Source organism: Arachis duranensis, chromosome 10, assembly GCF_000817695.3.
Source record: "Arachis duranensis cultivar V14167 chromosome 10, aradu.V14167.gnm2.J7QH, whole genome shotgun sequence".
NCBI lineage: Eukaryota > Viridiplantae > Streptophyta > Magnoliopsida > Fabales > Fabaceae > Arachis > Arachis duranensis.
In genome coordinates, this window is record NC_029781.3 from 35221344 (window position 1) to 35232126 (window position 10783).

Below are 10783 nucleotides of genomic sequence, written 5' to 3' on the forward strand. Positions count from 1 at the left end.
ATGTAAAAAATTCATTATTAAGATAAAAATAATGTAATTTGATAATTTAAGGGTACACTCATGAGATAAATTACACATAATTGGTACTAAGAGTACAATAACATAGATATATCGTAAAAAATAATTCATATTAAATGATACACTAACAATATAAATTTATGAGTGGGAAGTATAACTTAGAGTAACTGATACAGAGTATTGATGAGTAGATATATTTGTGATATCTTGTAATGGTATTGTCATGTTGGTTGGTCCACTCGATGTAACGATTTATTTTTCTCGTCTAATACTCTCTCGGTAACAGGCACCCCTTTTGGCAAGGTCTTGCGGCCTCTGTTCTTCGCTCATATTTTATCTTCGTTGCCTGGCATAGTCTTGCCAAGTTTGTCGACCATTTCCATGACTGTAATTAATCAAAGAAACATATAAACATAGTTTTACAGTTTTATTTAATGATAAAAAGCAAATTACAGTAGGTTTTACGTTATATTTAGGTGAAGTGAGAAGGATGCAGAAGATGGATGAGAAATGAAAGAATTTTTTTATTATGGAGTAACCAATAATATAAAGTGGGAGGGATTAAGAGGAGAAACTGGTATTCTATTAGTTATTATAGATGAAGATAAAGTAGTGAAAATTCTGTAACTGACCTATACTGGAGTATTATATAGTAATGTGAAGTGAGAGACATTAACAGGAGAAACTGGTATTCTATTAGTGAAATAATTATAGAAGTTACATTGAGGTGAACGTGAATGAAAATGAAGTAGGGAGAATTTTTTAACTAAGAGTAAGTTATTAGGAAGGACAAAAATGAAAAAAATTTTGGACACCAAAATGAGTTTTACAATTATATATTGTTATAGATTATGAGTATTTGAATATTTAAAAGAAAATTTATTATTAGCATAAGATTAATGTATTTTTAAAATCTACTAATGTATTCAATAATATTAATAAGAGATGAGATGAGAAGAGAAAATTGGGTAAGAGGTGAAAGATAACAGGTGAAAGTTACATCAAGGTGGCCGAGTGGAGTAATGAAAGTTTTTCAAAGATGAATAACTGCATTAAGTGGAGAAGTTAATTAGAAAAGATAATATTGGAAAGAAATCTTAAACATCAAACCTATGTATTGCCATTATATGTTGTTATAGATATATTTTAACACAGTAGAAAAGCGGCAGTGCCTGTTGAGCCACTTTATACATAATAGGAATATTTTTGTCATTTTCGATAATAAGGGTATTATAGTTATTTTTTATAAAAAATAATATTAATTTAAATTAGTTCAAAATTTAATTTACTATTTTCTCGGTCAAATTAATTTGTCTGACCTAATTTTGACAAAAATAACACAATTTAAACAATTATTTATATTAAATTTTAATTATTAAAAAACATCTTTAAAAAATGACCTTTTAAACGTTTTTATTTGAGTGAATTTATAATGGCTTCCTTTTCACAGAAGGCTTACTACTTTAATTAAATCTCACATAATGTTATCTATGAATTTCGTAAGTTGAATAGAAATGAATAACCGAAATTTCGTTGAGCTCTTTTCAGTGACAATAAAAAACAATTGCATCTTTTTATTATCACTTAAACAGTGAGTATTGTTCTGAGAAATAACTGATTTTGATTTTTAAAAAACTCATCAAACCTCAAGTCCCCTCTGAATGGAGACAAATCAAAGACAAGAAAGATGAGTGTAAATTATTAAACAAGAAAGGAGACAAGTTTAACTTATTGCCTAGGCAAATCTTAGAAAAAATCTGATAGAAAACAGGCCTCATGATGCAATAAATTAAAAAATAAAATATTATTATAATATTATAAACAAAATTAAATAACTGCTCTACAGGCCTCATGATGCAATAAATTAAAAAATAAAATATTATTATAATATTATAAACAAAATTAAATAACTGCTCCACTTACAAATATTTCTCACTATTGTCGATCCTTTTTTGTACGTATTGCTATCTTTTGGTTTTGACATTTATTTATTAAGAAATGGACACCTGCAAATCATCATTAACCCATGAAAGAGTTAAATAACTGCTACAATCGTGAGAAAATTAAATAAAAGTTTCTGGTCTCATAACTTTTTCTCAATGATAAATAAATAAGTAAAGATGCAGTAAATCACTTACCAACAAAAAGAAAATATAGGACTAACTCAGTGGGGCTCTACATCATGAAAATGGAAGCCTGAAACGTGCTCATTATATTGCACATATATCTATTTAGGAAAAGGAATTATAAATTATAATTCACAAACTTCACCAACCCCAAACCGGGTTCGCCATCCGGTTCAACCAAACATCATTTTCCTCTCACCAACCGCATTTTCTCAAACTTCATTTGCCTTTCCTCTTCTTTATATATACCATCCCTCGTTCATCCTTTTCCACAGGACTCACAACACAATCATAGAGGGAGCACAGAAGAAGATCAAGAAGAAAGAAAGAAAAAAAAAACAAAAGAATTACATAGAAACAATGGCCAGCAACGGAGAGCAGAACCAAACTTCTGAAGCTGGAAGGCACCAAGAAGTTGGTCACAAGAGCCTTCTCCAGAGTGATGCTCTATACCAGGTAACCAAAATACTCGCCTTTCGGCACTCAATTCTTTTACACTTGTATAAATTAAATACATATTATATTCTTTTGGGTTCTTTGATTTCAAAATAAATAGTGTGTTATTATGATGAATGTACAGTACATTCTGGAAACCAGCGTGTACCCAAGAGAACATGAAGCCATGAAAGAATTGAGAGAATTGACAGCAAAGCACCCATGGTATGTATTATGATCCATTTTTATTTTGTTCTGCATAATTAGTATCTTTTGTTTCTGGGCAGGCAAATGAAATGATTACTGATTAGTTGATTGATCAAACTTCAAACAAAAACAGGAACCTCATGACAACCTCTGCAGATGAAGGACAGTTTTTGAACATGCTCCTTAAGCTCATCAATGCCAAGAACACCATGGAAATCGGTGTCTACACCGGTTACTCGCTTCTTGCCACTGCCCTTGCTCTTCCTGAAGATGGAAAGGTACCAAGACCAAGAATTTTTTTTTTGTTTTCTATGCAGGATAAGAATTTTTTGGATTTGGATTTGATATTTGTTAATTAAAGATACATACAATCAATTTAATTAAGCGTTAATTACATGAGAAAAATTAGTAAAGCTTTAAATTCCGTTCTCTTTCATAATCAATGTTTTAAGGAAACTTTTTGACAGAATCCAAATTGCTTTCACCTGTTCAAAATTTGTCATAACTCGTAGTAATGGGAGATCATACTTTATACGCCTATAGTCAAATTGGGTATTTGGTACGGGTTTGGTTAACAAACCTTTAAAGAAGTAGAAAGGAAACAATTTATTAAAAAAAAAACAGTTTATTAAAAAAAATAACTTTTTTAATCATAAAAAATTATTATTAGAAGTATCGTTAACAAGTGTCTAAGCCACTTGTTAGTTAATTATTTAGTATTTAATAATAGTAAAATTTTTGGTATGTTTTTGAGATTGGATCAAAGTCATCAAATATGCTCAATTTTTTGTCTATTTTAATGAATTTAATTTTAATATACGGGATAATATAAATTTTTTCCCAAACTTATCATATTTATTTTTGGTTATTTAGAAATAAAAAAATATTTATTAACATGTCAATATATCATTGGATATAAATGTTTGCCAGTAGATCAAAGTTAAATTTTTATTTTACAATGAATTAAATATATTAAAAATTTGAACAAATACTTTTAAGGTAATTTTTATGAAATACAATTTTTAATTATATTAATTGTAACAGATCTTGGCCATGGATATTAACAAGGAGAACTACGAATTGGGTCTGCCAGTAATTAAAAAAGCCGGCGTTGACCACAAAATTACCTTCAAAGAAGGACCAGCTCTCCCTGTTCTCGACGAATTGGTTAAAGATGTAAGTTTCTCTAGTCCCAAAAGGGAAAAAAAAAAAGGATGCAAGTTTTTCCTTTGGTTGATTAATTGCTTAGGAAAATGTTTTCTTGACTCAACTCTATTATATGACCCAAATTTAGCCCCTTTCAGTGTGGAAATTATAACACACAAATAAAACCACTTAAAATAAATACTATTAACAATTACGATGAAAGACAAATTTTTAGTTCTAGCACATTTCTAATTAAAGGTGTGAATGTGTATGTAACGTGAAAATGTAGGAGAAGAACCATGGAAGCTACGACTTCATTTTCGTGGACGCAGACAAGGACAACTACCTGAACTACCATAAGAGGCTCATCGATTTGGTGAAGGTAGGTGGTGTGATCGGCTACGATAACACCCTATGGAATGGGTCCGTGGTCGCACCTGCCGATGCACCCATGAGGAAGTACGTTAGGTACTACAGAGATTTTGTGTTGGAGCTTAACAAGGCCTTGGCTGTGGACCCCAGAATTGAGATCTGCATGCTCCCGGTTGGTGATGGAATCACTCTCTGCCGTCGGATCAGCTGATTCACCTACTCCAACAACCATTGACCACCGTTCATTTCTTCAACACATGAATTCCTTGTCTTGGGAGCGAAGAAATCCTAAACCGTTTTATAAACAATCAACCAAGCGATCCCATTCCCTTCTTTTTTTTTCTAAAGATATTTTCTATTTGTAATTGTAATTTTCTTCTTATTATTGTTGATCTGAAAACGGTGGATGAGTAAAGAGTTTTATATACTTGTGCCTTTTCTTTCATTTCATTTGCTTCAATTTCATGGTATATCTTAATTTGGAGGTAATTAATCTTCCAATTATGATATAAATTGAGATCTTGTAATGCACTTTCAAAAAAAAGATGTCTTGTTCTGAGATCAAATTAACTTGCCGAATTATCACATATAAGCTTGTGCAGATTGTTGAGAAGAGTTTGGTTGTTAGCATCTTTCCATCCTTTTGACTATGTTTCTTTAGTCAAATTTCATTGTTCAACTAATAAAAGTAATTGGTATATAATGTGGCCAATTCTGCGTCGTCCATTAGTTTAACATTGTTGCACCACTCAGACGTTCACCATCTAAAATTGACCTGGCGATAATTGATACTAGAGTATTGATGAGCGGATAATTTATACGCTTGTTGGCATTGTTTTTAGGTAGTTTTTAGTATGTTTTTAGTTACTTTTTAATATATCTTTATTAGTTTTTATGCAAAAATCACATTTCTAGACTTTACTATGAGTTTGTGTGTTTTTCTGTAATTTCAGGTATTTTCTGGTTGAAATTGAGGGACTTGAGCAAAAGTCTGGTTCAGAGGCTGAGAAAGGACTGCAGATGCTGTTGGATTCTGACCCTCCTGCACTCGAAGTGGATTTTCTGGAGCTACAGAAGCCCAATTGGCGCGCTCTCAATTGCGTTGGAAAGTAGACATCTTGGGCTTTCCAGCAATGTATAATAGTTCATACTTTGCCCCGAAGATTTAACGGTCCAAACTGGCATCCAAACGCCCACCATAGACCCTTTTCTGGCGTTAAACGTCGGAACTGGCACCAGAACTGGAGTTAAACGCCCAAACTGGCATCCAAGCTGGCATTTAACTCCAAGAATGGCCTATGCACGTGAAAGCTTCAAAGCTCAGCCCAAATACACACCAAGTGGGCCCCGAAAGTGGATTTCTGCACTTAGTTACTTATTTTTCTGTAATCCCTAGTAAATAGTTTAGTATAAATAGCACTTTTTACTATTGTATTGGGGCTTATGCCATTTTTCACATTTGGAAGGCTGGCCATTCGGCCATGCCTAGACCTTTTTCTCTTATGTATTTTCCAACGGTGGAGTTTTTACACCTCATAAATTAAGGTGCGGAGCTTTGCTATTTTTCATGAATTAATGCAAGTACTATTGTTTCACTTTCAATTCACGCCTACTTCTTCTCCAAGATATACTCTCGTTCTTAATTTAGTTAAGTCAGAATAAAGGGGTGACCCGTGACAATCACCCACTATCTTTGTTACTCGCTTAGCCAAGATCCGCGTGCCTGACAACCACAAGCGGTCTACATGATATTCAACGTAGTTTGAAGAGAAAACTTTTGCGTGGTCTAGAATTCAGAATAAATTTCCGTTGCAAGTATAGCTTCTAAACCAACAAAAGTCCTTTCTTACAAACGTTTTGGTTGTCACAAGTAACAAACCCCTTTTAAATTGATAACCGAGTATTTAAACCTTGAGTCGTCTTCTCAAGGAATTGCAGGGAGGTATGTTCTTATTATTGGTTATGAGTCTTGTAAATTGGGGGTTTTGAAAGTAAGGAAGAAGTATGTTAAATGATAAGAAAATTAAAATAGTAATAACAAAATAAAATTTTGGCAAGGTATTAGAACGGGAAGTCCTATCCTTATCAATTGTGATGAGAATTGAGTTTTAATCCCACTTAGTTAACCTTTACAAAAGCAAAGGAAAGTCAAGTGGAATAATTAGTTTGATCCTCAAGTCCTAGTAAATCCCTGTGGGAAGACTAGCTTTAAAGCGATCTACCAATTTCAACCACTGCTTTATTTGATAACTCAAGCGTCACCAATTACTTAACCAGATCTAAAAGGGAAAATTTTAAATTAAATTGAAGACATCATAAATAGAATAAAGCAAGCATAAATCTGAAATACCTCAATTGCATTAATAAAACTAGTCAAATCTAACATAAAAAAGTTCATAAGCCAATTGGACAACATAAATCAAATACAAATAAAAGCATTAGAGTATCTAAATGTGGAAGAGAAATATAAAGTAAAAGGAATATTGAACCTGTGATGAAGAAGAAATAAATCCTAATTTCTAAAAATCCTAATCCTAAATCCTAAGAGAGAGGAGAGATTAATTTGTGTCATTTGCGCGAGGGCAGCCTCGCGGTCGCGCAACTCTCTGTTTGAAATTCATATTGCCAAATCTTTGGGTGACGCGGTCGCGTGGTTGACGCGATCGCGTGAATGGCCCAATTCTGAAAATGGCACGGACGCGTGGGGCATGCGTTCGTGTGGTAGGGCTTGTGCTTCTAGCACGAGTCCAACCCAATTCCAGCTTAACTTTCGACCATACATCCCTTTTTACGTCGATTTTGAGGCACGCGTTCGCGTGGGTGACGCGGACGCGTGGGAGGCATTTTTCCCACATGAGGCGGACGCGTGGATCAATTTGTGCCAAAGGCATGCCTCCAGCCACACTTTCGCATCACTCTCTGTTTAATTTATTTTCATCCCAACGCACCTATGACGAGGACGCGTCGGCGACGCTATCGCGTCATGTGCGAATTTTTTTTTTTATATTTTTTTGATGCAGTATGCAGAATGTAATGAAAGTTATGCAAAATTCCAAGTTCAATCAAAACTCAAAAATAGACTAAAATTTAAACTGAAAAAGGAACGATCATACCATGGTGGGCTGTCTCCCACCCAGCACTTTTAGTTATATCCTTAAGTTGGACATTTGGCGAGCTCCTTGTCATGGTGGCTTGTGCTTGAACTCATCCTGAAACTTCTACCAATGCTTGGACTTCCAATAAGCTCTATCAATACCAAGTAAATTTACCAAGCGTTGATGAAATTCTCCACAAGCTTTGAGCTCCCAAAGTTGATCCTCATATATTCCCGGATCATAAATCTTGTTTCTACACCCGTCTTCAAGTTGATTATCATGATTCCATCCGGGTGGTTCAGCTTTAGAATTCTCACTGAAGCATCCAAACAACTTCCTAGACCTATTCAATTGAGTTCTACACCAACCTTTGCGTTTAAACTTTGAGCTTTCAACCATAATGAACCTAGGATTGTGTTGCCCACCACTAACCATGTTCCTCTTACTCTTAATGCCACAAAGAGCTCTAAGTTGACCATCCGTCTCCAGTAGCCCATATTCAAGTGGGAAGATAAAGGTCAAGGATAAGAATTTTACCCACTTGAACGTTTTGTTGGACGGTAATGGCCTTGGGAGAGGTGTTTCTAATGAACTTGCAAGCTCCACTCCCTTGTGTTCTTCTTTGACAACTTCCACCTCCTTGTAAGCTTCTTCAATTTCAACCTCTTCCTCTTGGTGGCTTTCTTCCAATTTAATCTCCTCTTCACTGCTTTCCAAGGGCATGGGAGGTTGTGCTTCTTCTTCTTTAGTCTCTATCTCTTGATCGACCTCTTCCAAGTATTCAACCATGATATGCCTTGGAGGTTGTACACCCTCTTCAATATCAAATTCAAACGTCTTGGAAGGGGGTTCTATGATTTGAATTTCCCATGGAGGTTCCGCGTTTCCTATGTCTTCAACCACTTCTTCTTCTTCAGCTATTACGGTTTCCTCCACTTGTTCCAATACAAAGGTATGTTCATCATTGTCCATTGGGGTTTCTAGTGTCTCCTTCATGCTACGCTCTTTTATTGATCCTCCACATGTAGCCATGGGAGCACTTTGAGTGTCTGAGCGTTGGGAAGCTAATCGACTTATCGCTTGATTTAGTTGAGATAGAGTTGCATGAAATCGATCCACTGATTCCTTGAAATGATCCCTTGATCCTTGTTCTGCTTGAATTGCATGATTAGGATCATATGACTCTTGGGTAGATGGATATAGACATGGTGTATATGGAGGTGGTGGTTCCTGGGAGTAATTGGGTTGAAATTGGGGTGGTTCTAGATATGGTTCATATGGCTCATAAGGTGGTTGGTATGGTGGTTGAGGGTTAGGGTCATATGGAGGTGAATGGCGAAAAGGGGCTTGTGAGTATGGTGGTCTAAAGTCATGTTGAGGAGAGGGTTCATAAGCATATGGTGGGGATTGTTGATAGTCAAAAGAGTGCTCACCAAAGCCATTGCCTTGATATGCATCACAGAATGATTGTTGATAGTCCATTGGAGGTAGTTGTTGCTATGAGGGTTGATCAAATCCTTGTGGCTCCTCCCATCTTTGATTGTTCCAACCTTGATGCATGTTCTCACTGTAGTCTCCTCTTCCTGCAACATAATTGTAACCAGACTCATAGCCAAAGGGGTGAGAGTTCATAGTAGTAGGAAAAAATTAGAAACAAAAACTAACAAAAAGAAAATATTAAAAAAAGATATGATTTTTGAAAAAGATAAGAAAATATTTTGAAAAAAGATATGATTTTTGAAAAAAAAAAGATAAAATAAGATTTTGAAAAAAGATATGATTTTTTTTTGAAAAATATTTGAAATTTGAAATTTGATTTTGAAATAAGATAAGATAAGATAAAAATTTTAAAATAAAATCTGATTTTTTTTTGAAAAATATTTACAATAACCAATAATAAGGCACACGTTTGCAATTACCCGGCATCGGCGCCATTTTAAAGAGAAGAACTTTTGCGTGGTCTAGAATTCAGAATAAATTCCCGTTGCAAGTATAGCTTCTAAACCAACAAAAATCCTTTCTTACAAAAGTTTTGGTTGTCACAAGTAACAAACCCCTTTTAAATTGATAACCGAGTATTTAAACCTCGGGTCGTCTTCTCAAGGAATTGCAGGGAGGTATGTTCTTATTATTGGTTATGAGTCTTGTAAATTGGGGGTTTTAAAAGTAAGGAAGAAGTATGTTAAATGATAATAAAATTAAAATAGTAATAACAAAATAAACTTTTGGCAAGGTATTAGAACTGGAAGTCCTATCCTTATCAATTGTGATGAGAATTGAGTTTTAATCCCACTTAGTTAACCTTTACTAAAGCAAAGGAAAGTCAAGTGGAATAATTAGTTTGATCCTCAAGTCCTAGTAAATCCCTGTGGGAAGACTAGCTTTAGAGCGATCTGCCAATTTCAACCACTACTTTATTTGATAACTCAAGCGTCACCAATTACTTAACCAGAGCCAAAAGGGAAAATTCTAAATTAAATTGAAGACATCATAGATAGAATAAAGCAAGCATAAATCTGAAATACCTCAATTGCGTTAATAAAAGCAGTCAAATCTAACATGGAAAAGTTCATAAGCCAATTGGGCAACATAAATCAAATACAAATAAAAGCATTAGAGTATCTAAAAGTGGAAGAGAAATATAAAGTAAAAGGAATATTGAACCTGTGATGAAGAAGAAATAAATCCTAATTTCTAAAAATCCTAATCCTAAATCCTAAGAGAGAGGAGAGAGCCTCTCTGATAAATCACTATTTTATGGTTTATAATGTGTTTAATTGTGTGGTTTTATCATGATCTTTACCCACTTATTCATATAATTAGCATGCATTTATATTTCCTTCCTAAAATTATTACATGATTGAAAACTTACTTCCTAGAGACTTTTAATTAGGTATTTTAATTCTCCTTTATCCCATTCGATGCCGTGATCTGTGTGTTAAGTGTTTCAGGCTTTTTAGGGCATGAATGAATTGGAGATTGGAAAGGAAGTTTGCAAAAATGGAAGGAATACAAGAAATTAAGGAGATGATCAGCGGGAAGTGACGCGGCCGCATGGCTCACGTGACCGCGCGAAAGAGAGGAAATCGCAGTGACGCGGCCGCATGGCTCACGCGACCGCGCGGATTGGAAAAGCATAAGTGACGCGGAGGCATGGACGACGCGCCCGTGTGGGAAAGCCACGCTGAATAACGCGTCCGCATGAATGACGTGACCGCGTGGCGTGCGCGGTCTGCAGAATTTCAAAAGTCGCTGGCAGAGTTTCTGGGCCGGATTTTAACCCAGTTTTTGGCCCAGAAACACAGACTAGAGCCAGGGAACATGCAGAAATAGAGTAGAACAATTCATTCCACATAATTTTTAGTTTTAGATCTGAATTGGTTC

At 34.9% G+C, this 10783-nt stretch overlaps 1 protein-coding gene across 1 annotated transcript; it reads left to right on the forward strand.

Moving 5' to 3' along the window:
- The first annotated feature begins 2399 nt into the window (after positions 1-2399).
- On the forward strand, positions 2400-4749 carry LOC107469696 (caffeoyl-CoA O-methyltransferase). Its single transcript, XM_016089076.3, has 5 exons — positions 2400-2600; positions 2725-2804; positions 2920-3064; positions 3831-3962; positions 4222-4749. The coding sequence occupies exons 1-5, from the start codon at positions 2505-2507 to the stop codon at positions 4513-4515; spliced, it is 747 nt and encodes a 248-aa protein (XP_015944562.1). The 5' UTR covers positions 2400-2504; the 3' UTR covers positions 4516-4749.
- Positions 4750-10783: the final 6034 nt, after the last annotated feature.

Excerpts from the sequence above, each read along its gene's own strand:
- LOC107469696 (XM_016089076.3), top strand. The coding sequence starts at position 2,505 with ATGGCCAGCAACGGAGAGCAGAACCAAACTTCTGAAGCTGGAAGGCAC. Across the intron at positions 3,065-3,830 it reads CTCTTCCTGAAGATGGAAAG|ATCTTGGCCATGGATATTAA; the intron begins GTACCAAGACCA and ends TAATTGTAACAG. Across the intron at positions 3,963-4,221 it reads TCGACGAATTGGTTAAAGAT|GAGAAGAACCATGGAAGCTA; the intron begins GTAAGTTTCTCT and ends GTGAAAATGTAG.